The sequence below is a fragment of the Armigeres subalbatus genome, chromosome 1 (assembly GCF_024139115.2).
Source record: "Armigeres subalbatus isolate Guangzhou_Male chromosome 1, GZ_Asu_2, whole genome shotgun sequence".
In the NCBI taxonomy this organism is placed as follows: domain Eukaryota; kingdom Metazoa; phylum Arthropoda; class Insecta; order Diptera; family Culicidae; genus Armigeres; species Armigeres subalbatus.
The window spans coordinates 5,346,445-5,363,850 of NC_085139.1; the positions used below are offsets into that span (position 1 = coordinate 5,346,445).

A 17,406-nucleotide genomic window follows, 5' to 3' on the forward strand; every position below is an offset into this window, starting at 1 on the left:
ATTGGACCTCCTCCCAACAGTTACAAAAAGTGAAGCAGGATTCGTCGTTAAATTTTGATTCATCAAAATCAGAGAATAATATAATAGTTTTAATTTGAATAACATTTGGAGATCAGGTACTTATTAGTGTCACTGGTAATTTACTATGGAATGTGCTGTTTGATGATCGACAAACATAGAATATTACAATTTTAATCATCGATTTTTATACGGGCGATTCGTACCGTGTGAATCAAAACCGCATGAATTCAAAAATCCGCGTTAAAATTGATTTTTTTAGCCATTAATTTTTTCATCCACGCCGGTTCACGCCGCCGCCGCCGCCGATAAAAGCCAACGGCGCGCCGCCGTGACGCCGCCGCCGCCGGGGCAAAAGTGACCACTACGCCGCCGCCGCCGATTGTATGACCGGCGCACAGGTCTCTTGCCACGGGAATAAAATTTTGAAAAACATTTTTAAAGTTCAAGCGTTTCCAAAGTATTTTTAGTGTTATTTTTATTTTGCAGACAATCTTCATAGGAAACGTCATTGCCAGTGTTTACAGCATTGTTAGTGTTTGTCAGCATTTCGAAGGTAAATTTTGTTTATACATCTTCAAACATATCCCCTTTACTTTCTTAGCACAAACAACACTAAGCTTATCTCTGTCTATGCATGTAATTATGTACTTCATCTTGGCAGAACTTATGCATATGCTCCTAGGTTTTGTAGATGAAATTAAGCTCCTTAGGACACAATCGCATAGTAGTGGTGGAGACTTTCGTCTCACTGAAGATTGAGATGGTGAGAAAGGACATATCCATTCACACTGCCAGTATGAAGTACATTGTTACGGATAGAAATAGAAATAAGAGAATGTACAGGAGATGATTAGAGGCGTTGAAGAAATAGTTCAAATTGGAATGCTTGTGAAATGGGATAATGATCCCTAGTAACATCGTTGTACTTATGTATAATGGTTTCATAGCACACCTGAAGAGTAAATCGCTATCTTCAAAAACATTATAAAATCATAATTATTACTTGGGTGCAAAAACGGTTTTTTACAGCTTACCAGATTACTGCTCATAAAAGTATGAATGACCCACACAAATATGGAATCATTCAAATGTGAGACAGTTGTGCTTGTAGCAACAATATAGCTTCCGTAACATGCAACCGGAAATGGAATTAGCTGTGTATAACTTTATCCAAAAACCTATTCCGGACATGAAGCGTGGTAATTATAAGAAGCAGGCCAGTAAGGTTTTGGTGTTTTCAAGCCAAATGTGCTGCGAACAATGTTCGGTAAGGTTATTGTACATGGTATGTACCCCACAAATAATGAGACACTGTATCTAGAGGAAAATATGAACCCTTTAAGATATGGCAGACTGACAATGGGCTGGTCAGATGAAAGAAACATGATTACAACATTCAATAAAGAGCCATATTTGGGCTTGAAAAAGATGATAATTGCTAAAAAAAATTGAAAATAACGCAAAAATAAAAAAATAATAATAAAAACATAGTTTAGGAAGGCTTGAATTACAGAAATTGATATTTTTCAAATATTTAGATCTATTTCAAGATAGATTTTCTACTCAAAAAAGTCTACAAATGTGTACATTTTCAATTTTGAGGATTAATTACAATGATTGATCCAATGTTGGGTTATCAATTGACTTTTTGTACGGTATATTAGAGAAGAAAACAATAAAAATCACTTTTTTCAAAAAATCGCCGATGAAATATTTTAAAACACCCCGTACCTCATTTCTAATGAGGTACATGAAACTTCGATAATAATCCATGTTTTTACACCGTGCGCCGTTCACCATTTTCTACCACACGGCCAAGTATTTTCCACTCAAATACTTAGAAAATTTGATAGTCTGCATTTTTTAACGTCTATGCTTCATGATCGTACAGGGTGACTGGAAGAATGAACAATGCCTACAGATCTAGTTTTGTCAGTGTTTGTAGGTAGCTTTCTAAAGTTACCAAATAATTTACTGGGGGAATTTGCGAAATTCTCTAGCAAAATTACTTAAGGTAGTTTTGAGAGCTTTCCCATGGAAATTTCAGGAAAAATGTCAAGGAACAAGGAAAATTCCTAAAAAAATCTTCCGAAGAAATTAGTTAATTTAACTTGTGAACAAATTCCTAAGCAAATTTCCAAATCTCAAAGAAATTTTCGAAGTAATCAGTAAATAAATTTGTTAAGGAGTTTTTAGAGAATATTTGGAGGAATTCTGAAACAATTTCCGAAGCAACTCCTGACACATTTTCCGTAGATATTTCAAAAGTAAGTTTTGACGGAATGTCCAAATGATTTTTCGGAGAAATACAAGACTGTTGGAAGTTCCTTTAAAAAATCCTTCTGGATTTTTTCCCTATATTTTTTCAGTAACTTGTTCAGGATTACTTAAGGAAATTTCCTCCAAGAACTTTGCGAAAAAATCCAAAAGAGTTCTTAGAAGAATTTCTGAAGAATTTTCGGAGGAATACCTTAATGATTTTCCCAAGGTTTTCCTGAACAAAGCTCAAATAATCGGCGCGAAGGTTTCAAGTCGTATGATGTCAGTAAGCGACCTAACAGGACCCTGAAACAGAACCTGGTTACCAAAAATCGCGCAAGAATGCTGGTCGAGTTCGAGTTCTGACGAAATACAATTGATGTATTTTGATGGGCAATGAAATTAATATTAAAATTGACTTTCAATTCCCGGGACACACATTATACCTTGCCAAACGGAAGGGTAATGCCCCAGGAAAATTCAAATATGTCTATGCAGGCAGGATTGCCCACAAATTGATGGTATGTCGAAGCATCTGCAGTTGTGGAAAGGAAACTAAAATTTTCATCACTGGAGCGACCATAAATGGGCAAATATACAAGGAGGAGTGTCTTCAGAAGCGATTTTTGCTATCCATTCAATTACACGACTGTCCGGTGTTGCTTTGGCCTGACTTAATAAGCTACCATTACAGACGGGATGTAATAGAATCGTATGAACCGAATGATAATGACGATATTGGAAACCTATCAACCCACCAAAATGCCCAAATTTTCGCCCCAACAAAAAATATTAGGCAATTATCATAGGGAAAACCGAGAAATGGTGCAAAACAATCAGAAACCCATCTTATATGGAAAAGGGGTGTGAAAAAATGGCAGATTAAGTTGACCGTTCTACTGTGCAAAAAATAACGAGTGGTATTGAGAGAAAAGTCCGAGAATTCATCCGAAATGCCAATGAATCATTTTTCGATATTTTTTCCTCAAAGTTTATTAAATTCCCTGTATAATAAAACCTGAACCACCTTTTTATGTACTTTTTCGACAAAGAAATGTCTAATTTCGTGCGGCCAAATTCTAAGTGGATCAAGCTTTATTATGGAAATGGTACAAAGTTTTGATTTATTTAGGACGCACATTACACAGGGTATCGGATGTATACATTATGTACAAAAACAACGCTTTTCAGTACATTTCAGGCAGTAATGAGAAATGTGTACTCACTACTAGGAAAAGCGGGAAATATGTAAAGCTGCCATCATTCGCCTTAATTTATGCAAGCTACTATTTGATCAAAACTTTCCTCGATCACGATCGTTCCCATGTGTAGCATATTCACCTTCGGAATCTGTGGGAGGGACATGCCATGGTCCCGCCTCCTGCACGAAGCATATGCAAAGAAAAAGGAAACTGCGCCCGGCTAAGAAGCAACATCAACATTTGTCGCACATTCGTGAAAAGTGTCACATTACCCGTCCCTTCAACCCAAGTCCCAAAACCAGAATAACTCCAGCATGGAAAATGTTGCATGTGGAGAAGAAGAAGCACCATCTTCCCATCGGCTTCTCGGTGACGACAAAATTTAATGAGGATTTTTGGTATAAGGAAAACACTGCTCGCCCATTCGATGCGGGATGTTCGGTTGGTTTGGCTAAATAGGCGACACTAAATTGTGTCACCGCGGTGTGACACAAACACCGGGAAATTGTCGCGATCGTCACCGCGTTCGTAGCTCGGAGCAAAGCATTTTCCCGCACGGTAGTCTGCTCGCGGATTTGGTCGATGTTAAGCGGATGTTCGTGGTGCCGTCTTGGATCGGTTGTGCGCGAGGAAAAGCGGATTTATTGGAAGAAGGCATAACAAAAAGAAGAAGTGCGGCGAGTTGGCGCAAATTGAAGAACAGAAGAGTAGGTGTTAAGTCTGCGAAGCAATTCAACCGACACGACCATGACCAAGTTCAACAAGAACCTGTGCAGGAAGGCGAATCAACCAGCATCGGCAAAGCACGGTTACGAAATGGAGCATAAAAGTGATTCGGCCGCGAGTATTATGGTTGGTGGCGGTGGATTCATGTGTGGGGTTGGGCTTGTGGGGGCACTGCAGCAACATCAGCAACTGCAGCGGGTCAGTGATAGTGAGTTTTTGTGCGGAAGTGGGTATAATGGGAATAGTGGAGGCGGTGTAGGGTTGACGGCTGAGCAGAAGCTGAAACTGAACATACAACAGCTGCAGATTAGGCAGAAGCAGCTGCAATTGCAAAACGATGACTATGATGATAACAGTGTCAGTTCGGAGGACACACATGTGCTGGCTCCGATCTCCGGATGTATGGCCAGTCCCAATAGGCCGTGCTTGGCGTGGGCCTGCAAGGCCTGTAAGAAAAAAGGTGTTACCGTTGATCGGCGGAAAGCCGCCACGCTGCGGGAACGACGACGGTTGAGGAAGGTTAGTGTCGACAATGAATCATTTTTTTTTGCTACAGTTCAAACGAAATTAGTTAGTTGATAAACTTTGCATAATGTCGCGGCTCTATGAAAGCAGGACTGTCTCCGTCAGTGGCGCGTGGAGTGGATGGAGCACGTGAGACATGTCCTACGCATGATTATGGTAAATGGTAGTGGGGTACATTCAAAGTTAATTTCCTATATGCCGGGTATTAAGCCACCCGGTGTGGAAATTAATTACTATGTCTGAAACTTGATTATGCATATGTACAACATGTGATAGATTTAGTTCGAAAAAGGTATTGGAGGGTAACCGCCCCTTCAGTGGGGTTTGATCCCACGACCCCAGTTCGCATGACAGGTGCTTTCTCTACTAAGCTACGAAGGACCGCCGTCGTCCACCGCAGCTTAGCGGGTACTGATGAAACCAAATTCCCAGCACCAGGTACCAGCCGATCTCTCGCAATGGTAGTGCTTACTAAAAATTTAAAGGTTTAGTCCATGTGATTCTGTATGAAGTCATCTGTTGTCAAGTATCTGTGTAAAAGGGAATTATTTACAAGTTTAACAGTTTAAATCAGACCTGCCCAACCTTTTCAAGCCACGGGCCAATTTTTGAAATTCACAGTTGCTGGCGGGCCAGAAAATATTTTGTACATAACTTTTTGAATATTTTCAAAATAATCATTGTTTTTTTTTTTTCAGAAAAACTAAACACGATTTAATTGCGTTCAAACAATCTTTTTTGTTTATTTTGTCGCCAACCACGCAGTCTACGGAGGGTCCGCAAGTCATCTTCCACCTGATCGATCCACCTTGCCCGCTGCGCACCTCGCCTTCTTGTGCCCGTCGGATCGTTGTCGAGAACCATTTTCACCGGGTTACTGTCCGACATTCTGGCTACGTGCCCGGCCCATCGCAGTCGTCCGATTTTCGCGGTGTGAACGATGGATGGTTCTCCCAACAGCTGATGCAACTCGTGGTTCATTCGCCTCCTCCACGTACCGTCCGCCATCTGCACCCCACCATAGATGGTACGCAGCACTTTCCTTTCGAAAACTCCAAGTGCGCGTTGGTCCTCCACGAGCATCGTCCATGTCTCGTGTCCGTAGAGAACTACCGGTCTAATTAGCGTTTTGTAGATTGTCAGTTTGGTACGGCGGCGAACTCTATTCGATCGGAGCGTCTTGCGGAGTCCAAAGTACGTACGATTTCCAGCCACTATGCGTCTCCGAATTTCTCTGCTGGTGTCATTTTCGGCAGTCACCAGTGAGCCCAAGTACACAAATTCTTCTACCATCTCGATTTCGTCACCACCGATGCAAACTCGCGGTGGGTGGCTCACATTGTCTTCTCTTGAACCTCTTCCTATCATGTACTTCGTCTTCGACGTGTTGATGACTAGTCCGATCCGCTTAGCTTCCCTCTTCAGTCTGATGTAGGCTTCCTCCATCTTCTCAAAGTTACGTGCCATAATATCTATGTCGTCGGCGAAACCAAATAGCTGGACGGACTTATTGAAAATTGTACCACTCGTGTTAATCCCTGCTCTCCGTATTACCATTCTAAAGCGATGTTGAATAACACACACGAGAAACCATCACCTTGCCGTATCCCTCTGCGGGTTTCGAAGGGACTCGAGAATGCCCCTGAAACTCTAACTACGCACATCACCCGATCCATCGTCGCTTTGATCAACCGTGTCAGTTTATCCGGAAAACCGTGTTCGTGCATTAGCTGCCATAGCTGGTCCCGATCGATTGTATCATATGCGGCTTTGAAGTCGATGAATAGATGATGTGTGGGCACGTTGTATTCGCGGCATTTCTGCAGTACTTGGCGAATGGCGAACACCTGGTCCGTGGTGGAGCGTTCGCCCATAAAACCCGCCTGGTACTGCCCCACGAACTCCCTTGCAGTTGGTGCTAGTCGACGGCATAAAATTTGGGAGAGTACCTTGTAGGCGGCGTTCAGCAATGTGATTGCGCGGTAGTTGCTACAATCCAGCTTATCGCCCTTTTTGTAGATGGGACACACGACACCTTCCATCCACTCCTGCGGCAAAACTTCCTCCTCCCAAATCTTGGTAATGACCCAGTGCAGCGCTCTAGCCAGTGCCTCACCACCGTGTTTAAATAGCTCTCCTGGTAGTTGGTCAACCCCAGGGGCTTTGTTGTTCTTCAGCCGGCCAATCTCCTCCTGGATTTCCTGGAGATCCGGAGCCGGTAGAATTATGTCCTGCGTGCGTTCTCCCAGGTCCATCACCATACCGCCATCTTCGTCTGCCACATCGCCATTCAGGTGTTCTTCGTAGTGCTGCCGCCACCTTTGGATCACCTCACGCTCGTTCGTAAGAAGGTTCCCGTTTATGTCCTTACACATATCAGGCTGTGGCACGTGGCCTTACGTGAACGGTTTAACTTCTCATAGGACTTTCGTGTGTTATTAGCGCGGTACAGTTGCTCCGTTTCTTCACGGTCTTGATCTCCTGCTGGCGCTTTTTCCTCCGGAAAATCGAGTTTTGTCTGTTCCGCGCCTGTTTATATCGTGCCTCGTTCGCCCTCGTGCGGTGTTGCAGCAATCTCGCCCATGCTGCATTCTTCTCTTCCACTAACTGCTCACATTCGCCGTCATACCAGTCGTTTCTTTGATCCGGGGGCACCGTGCCAAGTGCAGCGGTTGCGGTGCTACCAATGGCGGATCGAATATCTCTCCAGCCATCTTCAAGTCTACCATCTTGTAGCCGCCCAATATTAAGCCGCGGCGTCCGACTTCGACGCGTGTTGTACACCGTCGAGAGTTTTGAGCGCAGGCATACTGCAACGAGGTAGTGGTCGGATTCAATATTCGCACTGCGGTAAGTGCGGACGTTCGTGATGTCGGAGAAGAATTTACCGTCGATTAGAACGTGGTCGATTTGGTTTTCCGTTTCTTGGTTAGGTGATCTCCATGTGGCCTTGTGGATATTTTGCGGGGAAAGAAGGTGCTTCGGACTACCATTCCGCGGGAGGCTGCGAAGTTTATGCATCGTTGGCCGTTGTCATTCGATACGGTGTGCAGACTATCCGGTCCGATGACCGGTCTATACATTTCCTCCCTTCCTACCTGTGCGTTCATGTCACCGATGACGATTTTAACGTCCCGCAGTGGGCATCCATCGTATGTCTGCTCCAGCTGTGCGTAGAACGCTTCTTTCTCGTCGTCGGGTCTCCCTTCGTGTGGGCAGTGCACGTTGATGATGCTATAGTTAAAGAAACGGCCTTTAATCCTCAGCTTGCACATCCTTGCGTTGATTGGCTGCCACCCAATCACGCGTTGGCGCATCTTACCCAGCACTATGAAGCCGGTTCCCAGCTCGTTGGTGGTGCCACAGCTTTGGTAGAAGGTAGCCGCTCGATGCCCGCTTTTCCACACTTTCTGTCCTGTCCAGCAAATCTCCTGCAGCGCCACGACGTCGAAGTTGCGGGGATGTAATTCATCGTAGATCATCCTGTCGCAACCTGCGAAACCTAGCGACTTGCAATTCCATGTTCCAAGCTTCCAATCGTGATCCTGTATTCGTCGCCTAGGTCTTTGCCGATTATATCGAGTCGCATTATCTCTTATATTGTTCGTAATGATTGGTTTTCTAGGCGGCTTATTGGGCCAGCGCAAACCTCCTGTCTCGTCGGAGGGCCGTCGTGTCAGGGCTGTTTAGCGTCCCACCTAACACCAGGACTTGGGCTTGTGCGCTTTGAGCGGCACACGGTCGCTTTGGTGGGGCCTACTTGCGGATACATGCAGCTTTTTATAGAGGTTTAACAGGGCCCACTGTCAAACCCCACCACATCCTAGGCAAGCCCCACAACTCGCAGATGGCCTGGGGAGGGATCGTCAAGCCCTTGGACATAGTCCCTGCTGCCCGCAACGACTTAGATTGACGACTTAGATTATTAATTTCATTGATGCTTATGAGTGATAAACGTTAAGTGGGCGAAACGCGATTCTTGGTGGAGCTTTTGAAATCTGTGCGAGAGGTATCACAAGTTTTGCATTTTAGTATAAACTCGAAGTATCACTACCGATGCTTATGAGAATCTGTAGATGAAAACAACAGTTTTTTCTTAATTTACCTTTTTTTTGCTGGATAGTAATGGAAAGTTATGTAATTCATATCTGTGATTGTCATCAGATCGTTTTTGTTTTTTTGCAAATCTGATTAAAATGTTATATCAAATTCAATTAATTATCTTAAATATAAATCGTCTAGCTCAAACCTTTGTAGGGGTATGTGGCGGGACCATCATCATCATCATCATCATCATCATCATCATCATCATCGTTGCATTAGAAATCCATTTGAAACATTAAATTAAACTATTCACACCGTTTACCGGATGTTAAAAAATGGATATATCGATATTTTACCAGCAAATTGAACAGATTTGCATGAACTGCTTTTAACAGGATGAGAGAAATGTACCAGATATCAGCAATCCACTGTGCCAAGGCGCTTTATGTTAAGATGTTTGGCGATATCTGCTAGAAAAGTCAAGTCACTCATCTATTCAGGATCATTCAGCTCGGAGGTTTTCCTTTATCTTGTAGTCATCGTGTGTCATTTTCTTTTCGAAAAAAAATTAATTCTCTCAAGCATGGTACCAATGCTTAGGCAATGAAATTCGCAACAATATAGCAAGTCTCCGTATTCGGCTTTTATTTCCGTCAACATCTTTTATAATTGGTGGGGTTTGAGTTCTCTAACGATGATAAAGTTTATTGTCAATACTTGAGGAATATTGATCGTTTCGCATATCGATTCTTTTAGGTGAATATGAAATGGCAGGGAAATATCGCCATACCTATGTGATTGCTTTTCCGTGCTTAGAATTATCACAAGGCCATTGTTTTTACCTGTCATTGCTGGTACTCCATCAATCGTAAGTATCCCGAGCAGCACACATGTTACACATAGATTACAGTGACTTATATATGGCCAGATGCAGTCACCAATACCAATGAGTTGCTGCAACCATATTCGATTGACTTGTGCTGTTTGAGGTCACTTAAGTTTTCGAAAGAGAAAAAAAAGATCCTTTACACAGGTCTTAACAGCCCTGAGGTTTTTCCCGTTAGTTGTTCCCTGCATTGAGATAAATGATGCCAATTTCTCTGTCATTCGAAAATGACCATCAATTCCTCTTATGAAGACAGCCACCTTTGCCACGTTTTTCACGTTAGTATTTTCATCGTTTGCGAGAGATTAAAATTCGAAGCAAGCGGCTTTTTCACGGCTCCGCCCTGGAAAGATTCGCAAAATCTAACTAACACCGAAACTGGCCCGTACTGAATATTTTGACTTCATTTTAGCTTGTTGTTTCAATAATCCATAGTACCAATAATTTTAATCAACAAATGGAAATTTAAATTGAAGCCTAGGAAGTTCTATCAACTTTTGTTTCCTACTTGCGTCCTTTCAAATACCATATTTCACAGAATGCTTGGATTCAGATTGTATTCCTTCAATAAGGTACACCGGGGCAAGTTGAAATACGTGGTAAGGTGAAACGGAAGCTGTAATTTATATCGAAAATGACCGATTGCCCTGATTATTTTTTTCAACAAACTACATACTCCTCTAAACGCACCTTCTGGCTGCCATTCCCGGAAATTTGCTGCTACTGAAAGTAACTCCTGCCATTGTTTATTTTTCGCCCTTTGCAAAACCCAAACCAAGTTTTTGGCGTGCCAATGAAATAAGTCTCAAAATGGTGTTTGTTAGAGTTTTTTCCATCAAATTTTCACGGTAGGTAATCATCCAATGTTGAATAAGCATAATGATTATAAAAAATCGATGAAAGACCTGATAAATTTTCATATTTTGGTCATTTAAAAATGCTCCGCATTTTCAACCCATCGGGGCAAATAAAAATGCGTCGTGCGAGGCAAGTTGAAACAACGGCTCAAAACGTCAGCCTCGCAATTAAAAGTAATATTTTTTTCAGAATTCACATTGGTCCGTAAATACATTCGGATAATATAAATTTATAAAAAGGTCCAAGCTTCTGAAAATAAATTTTCACCAATCCCGTCATGTATGCAACCCACCTGCAATTTCCACTATAGAATAGAATTAAAAGGGGTCATGTTCAAACAGCATGGTCTTGTTTTCAGATTCTTAATCTACTTTTCCTCGTAGTGAGCATTGGCTTAAAAAAAAACAGAGCATGTAACCATTTTGTTAACTCCACCTTTGACTTCCCTAGTCCCCTATTTCTTCAATCGAAGGGTTTGTGAAAGATACGCCGGTTAATTAATGTGAATTTACGAAGAAGCCACAAACGAATTGATCAAGCGCACAATAACAGCGAACCGAATAATGAACCATCCTGAAAAGTAATCCGAGTAAGTATAGATGAGAAAACACAAGAAGGATTCGATTTTCAAAATTCTAGAACAAAGCCTACTATTTTATCACTTTTCCTCAACAGGAGACAACTTTGAGCTAACGTCTGGAAGATAATCAAAATCATCAGAAGTTTACATCAACATTTACATGGGACTCTTATGCGTGTCCTGGCATTATAGTCACCATACCAACCTTGTGCATCTTGAGTTTCACTGAATACATATATTTTGTTTTTGATACGGCAAAATCAGCTAATGTCTGTATATAGCGCAGTGTTTCAACTTGCCCCGATACGTGGGGCAAGTTGAAACGATGCATATAAAAATATAATTTTAGTAAACTAACTATTTATAAGAGGTTTGGTAAGGTTGCTAATTTTTTATGTATAATCTTTGCTCCGAACTAGCAAATCCCGCAAACGAATTCAAAACTTATCAAAGAATGAATTTTATATAGCACTACAAAGTTCAACTTTGAAAGAACCGTTTCAACTTGCCCCAGTGTACCTTATATAAAAGCTTTCCGACCACCGAGGCAAACCGGCCTTCCTTTTTTCAACGTGAACATGAACAACTCTGACCAATCACTATTAAAAACGTGATGTTTTACATCAACCTTTTGTGGCTTGGGGTGGCTTAATGCAATCTTTTCAAATTATGTAAAATATTATTTTCGTTTCAAATTCAAAATATTGATTTTACAGCGTGAGCTTTGTTTTAAAAATTACATATATAATAATGAATACGGCCCACAGGCCGTACGTTGGGCAGCCCTGGTTCAGATCGAAAATATTTCTGGGTTTTTGAGTTTATTTATTTAGACTCCATTAGAATCCCAGGAAGTACTTTTTAAAGCCAAAAATTCTCAATAATAATAATAATATCTTCATCCTTATTTTTTACCAGGATATCAGCAGTTTTAGGAATTTTCACCGAGATGTAACTATTTACATACAGCCGAGCGCTCGCAAACATATTTCTGCGGAGATTTTTGTCAACATAATGTTTCGTAGCCGAGGCTCAACAAATAATTTCCTGGATATCAGCTAACAAATGTTATATTTTAGCAGGAATATTAGGCCGAGCTACAGAAATAATATCTGGGTATGTAGAAGGTTTTGAAGAAATCTAAAAGTTTTCAATGCTTTTGGGTATTTTGTGAAATTATTGAAAACTTTCTGGAAGTAATGATTATTAGTGGAATAGTGAGTCAGTACAATTTAAAATAAAATTGTTTACATGAGCGTCTTATCAGAAATAGCATAATTATTTGAAGTACACTTATGATGCCTTGCGTATTCCAATTCTTACTTGGAAACTTCTTCGGCGTTTTTATAAGGTTGTCTAATATTAAAAAGAAAAAGATCACAGGCTGAGTTAAGCAGGGGCACGATGGGGCACGTGACCCACAAAATCGAAATTGGCCGAAGTTGTTCTGAAAAAAAAAACTGATTTTCCTCCAAATTTTATAAAAAAAAGATTCATAAAAGCTCCCGAAAGTCTCTATAGGTATCCAAGGAGATTGAAAAAAAATAAAGGTCAGTCTGATATTTCTTTGAAATTCATAGCGACCCATTGAAATTTCTTAGTATTTTTTACAGGTACTAAGATTAATAATAATTAGAGTAATGGGAGGTACATATAGCCCTGGATGTAACGTTGGTTTATCACGCAAAATAATCAATAATTCAGCAATAATACGTCGTTTTGTAGAGAGATATTTATCACTGCTTCTTCAAAAAAGTGCATCAAGCATATTGTAGTTCCATTTTCCATTACATTAGATTCATGCACGCCTTCAATCGATAAATGCAATAAACCTGCGTGAACAACCAATTTGACTCGGTTTTCTAACAGTTTTTTAGCAGCTGTGAAAGGGTTTTTATTTTCGTTAATGAAGTAGATGTCTAAATAGACAATTTCGCACATTCGGCACATATGGATGGTGTTCATATGACAAATGAAATATTTCCCTTCCTACTCTTTAGATCAAAGGTGAAAACCGCAATAAATAAAGTAATAGCGCCCAAAATTGCTTAATCAATAAAAGGAACGCATGTACCAGTTGTGGCACTATTTTTAATTTTGGTTCCTATTATGGCAAATTCCATTCTCTATTCAAAAGCCTGGGAAACCAGTATTACTCTTGGCCTGGCCTATCTTCACCGTAACTAGGGAGAGGAAGGAATTGTTGATGTGGTACTTACTTAACGAGAGGCCACCGACTTAGCGACACCCTCATAAATACCACGGAGTTGGATCCCGTAACGCTGGCTACCCAGCGTTACGGGTTGCAAATTAGTATCACTATTTGAGAATTCAAAAACGAAACATATTATGGAAATATATGAAAAAATTGCTTTTGACTTTCCGCCAGGATTTGGGCTGAAATACTCCTCAGTGCGTCGCAGTATGCACAGAAAAAAATAAAGAACCTAAAATAGTAGTTTGTGCAACTAGTTGCAAAAATATGATTTTTTCAGCACGAGTTGTACGTTTATCCAACGAGGCTTGCCGAGTTGGATAAATACTACGAAAGCTGAAAAAATCGAGTTTTGCAACGAGTTGCACACGCTATTTTTTGCAATGACGACAAATGGGCTTTGATATTAAATCTGTACCAAAATGGTACAATTTTATTTACTTCACATGATTAATCTTGCCAAAAGATCATTCTGCTGCAGGAAACAAACATATTCCATGTTATTATGCCTCACTGTATGCTCGACAGACCATAAAGCGATAGATAAACCCTCCTTTGGAAAATTTGATGTCATGGCCATCAAATTATTTAATTTATTGTGTGACACGGAGAATACACTATTTAAACACTCACCCAAGCTAATTGAGCTAAATGTGGTCATGTAACTACTGTTCTAATGCTGGTTTTTCATTTTAGCACCCAAATGAGTGCTTTAATGGATTTTATGCAACCCATTTGAGTTGCATAATGTTCATTAAAGCACCCATTTCATTGGTATGGAAAAGTAGGCCGTTTCATCACTCAAATGACAACTGTAAACCAGGTATTATGATCAGGAATTGCAAAAAAAAAGTTTAAAGAACTCAACTTTGAGTACGAAGTTCAAATTTTTAACTCAATATTAGGTAGTTTTCTCACTCCCTCTCATGAATGATATTATAAACAAAGAGAGCTGCATCGACTCAACGTGTGCTGTTCCGTGGAAGAAGCCAAATTTGAGTTGTTTTCACCATAGTCTCGAGTGAGTGAAAATAACATAAATTTGAGTTGGTGAAACTTCATAGTGGGTGAAAATTCAACACGGGAGTAAAGGCAAAGTACTCACCGGTTTTTTCGCATTTTACTTATTTTTTGCTTCTTTCACGCAAGGGCGGATTTGAGTGAAAGGAACCGTAAAGTGAGTTGTTTCACGGTTCCGTGTGCGTGGAATAATGGAAATGACAGTTGTGCGATGCTTTCATATTGAGTTATTCGTAGATGCTTGTCCTTAAGGAACTCTGCTTTGCACACTAGGACCAATTGACTTCAGTATTCTTGGATATTAGGTGCGCTTTTGATTCAGTTTCCATAGATGTACTGTCGGAAAATCTGCACAGTAGTGGATCACCCGTTATTTTAAATAATTTCTTTGTACAATTTGTTGTCAGTGAAACAAATGAACTTTATACTCTGGCAACTTCCTTTCTCAAGGTTCATGCTGAAGTCCCTTGCTTTATAATTTCTATGGTCAAGATATTGACAATTGTTTGGATGGACAATGCATGCTTAGACAGCTTGCAGATGATGCCGTGATCTCCCTAAGAAGTCCATGTGCAAATGTCCTGCAAGTACCATTGCAAAATTCTCTAAGTAACCTGACTGTTAGGGCCAGACATTTAGGGATCGATTTCTCTCCGCAAAAACTCAATTGGTTGTGTTTACTAAGAAGCGGTACTGAGCTCAACTAAAACTAAAGCTGTTGAAAGATGACGTAAACTTATATTTATCTTCTAAATACTTTGGGGTCGTGTTTGATTCTAAATGTACCTGGTAACTCCATTTTGAGTATTTGATAGAGAAATTCCGAAAAAGCATCCATTTTCCACGTTCTAAGTATCTTCGGAACTTGGTGGGGCGCTCACCCGGAAGACCTCATCAAACTATACCCAGGTCTTTTTTTACACGTTTTTTTTTGCGAGTTTTTTTTTACACGGATTTTCGAATTAACGCGGTACCCAGATAAAAATTTTCCAAGTCTTTTTGAATGGAAAACACTTAGAATAATTTTATGGATGTGGGAACGATTGTTTTGCAGAGTATAAAACTGCATACAATATAAGTATTGCCGGAATGGATTCGATGAGTAGAAGCCGGAAATCGATGTTTGGCGCCATTTTGGAATTCAAGATGGCCGACTTCCGGTTTGATAAAAGGACCGGAAACCCATGCAATATGGGTATTGCCGGAATGAGCTCGACGAGTAGAAGCCGGAAATCGATGTTTGGCGCCATTTTGGAATTTAAGATGGCCGACTTCCAGTTTGTTATAACGACCGAAAACCCATGCAATATGGATATTGCCGGAATGGGCTCGATCAGTAGAAGCCAGAAATCAATGTTTGGCGCCATTTTGGAATTCAAGATGGCCGACTTCCGGTTTGTTATAACGACCGAAAACCCATGCAATATGGATATTGCCGGAATGGGCTCGATGAGTAGAAGCCGAAAATCAATCACCTGTCATAAGACGAGTTTTTACAATCCCATTGAATTCCACCACTTAATTGTATCTTGACAGATACATATTTCGACCTCAACAGTAAGGCCGTCTTCAGTGTCTCGTACTTGACTCGACTTGACTCGAGGTGAAAACATTCCACTAAAAAGCTCAAAATAATTTTCTTAACGAAAATCAATGTTTGGCGCCATTTGAAGATGGCCGAATTCCAATTCATTAAAACGACTGTTAACCCCTGGAATATGCGTATCGACGGAATGGGCTCGACGAATAGAAGCCAGAAATCTATTTTACGCCATTTCTGAATTCAAGATGGCTGTTTTCCGGTTTGATAATTGAAAGGGTCAATACCAATGTCCGGAAACCATTATAAGAATTCCTCCTGCATTTTCCTCCGGGAGTTCAATCGAGTGTTCCACAAAGAAAATTCTCCGGAAGATCCTCCAGAATTCTTCGGGAGATCCTCACAAAAAATTCTTCGGGAGATCCTCACAAAAAATTCTTCGGGAGATCCTCACAAAAAATTCTTCGGGAGATCCTCACAAAAAATTCTTCGCGAGATCCTCACAAAAAATTCTTCGGGAGATCCTCAGAAGAATTCCTCAGAAAGTTCCTTGGAAAATTTTTTCAGAAAGTTCCTCAAAAGAATTCCTCCAGAAGTTCCTTCAGGAATTCCTCCGGAAGTTCCTCCAGGAATTCCTCCGGAAGTTCCTCCAGGAATTCCTCCGGAAGTTCCTCCAGGAATTCCTCCGGAAGTTCCTCCAGGAATTCCTCCGGAAGTTCCTCCAGGAATTCCTCCGGAAGTTCCTCCAGGAATTCCCCCGGAAGTTCCTCCAGGAATTCCTCCGGAAGTTCCTCCAGGAATTCCCCCGGAAGTTCCTCCAGGAATTCCTCCGGAAGTTCCTCCAGGAATTCCTCCGGAAGTTCCTCCAGGAATTCCTCCGGAAGTTCCTCCAGGAATTCCTCCAGAAGTTCCTCCAGGAATTCCTCCGGAAGTTCCTCCAGGAATTCCTCCGGAAGTTCCTCCAGGAATTCCTCTGGAAATTCCTCCAGGAATTCCTCTGGAAATTCCTCTGGAAATTCCTCCAGGAATTCCTCCGGATATTCCTCCAGGAATTCCTCCGGATATTTCTCCAGGAATTCCTCCGGATTTTCCTCCAGGAATTCCTCCGGAAGTTCCTCCAGGAATTCCTCCGGAAGTTCCTCCAGGAATCCCTCCGAAAGTACCACCAGGAATTCCTCCGGAAGTTCCTCCAGGAATTCCTCCGGAAGTACCTCCAGGAATTCCTCCGGAAGTACGTCCAGGAATTCCTCCGGAAGTTGGTCCAGGAATTCCTCCGGAAGTTCCTTCAAGAATTCCTCCCGAGGTTCCTCCAGGAATTCCTCCGGAAGTTCCTCCAGGAATTCCTCCGGAAGTTCCTCCAGGAATTCCTCCGGAAGTTCCTCCAGGAATTCCTCCGGAAGTTCGTCCAGGAATCCCTCAGAAAGTACCACCAGGAATTCCTCCGGAAGTTCCTCCAGGAATTCCTCCGGAAGTTCCTCCAGGAATTCCTCCGGAAGTACCTCCAGGAATTCCTCCGGAAGTACGTCCAGG

At 41.4% G+C, this 17,406-nt stretch overlaps 1 protein-coding gene across 1 annotated transcript in view; it reads left to right on the top strand.

Annotated features, from left to right (window-relative positions):
- The first annotated feature begins 3,694 nt into the window (after positions 1-3,694).
- The window catches only part of LOC134220160 (myogenic-determination protein), a 98,701-nt gene continuing 84,989 nt past the window's right edge, over positions 3,695-17,406 (top strand). The window contains exon 1 of the mRNA XM_062699154.1: positions 3,695-4,727. Within this exon, the coding sequence (XP_062555138.1) occupies positions 4,230-4,727 (498 nt within the window). The 5' untranslated portion in view covers positions 3,695-4,229. The remainder of the gene's footprint in view (positions 4,728-17,406) is intronic.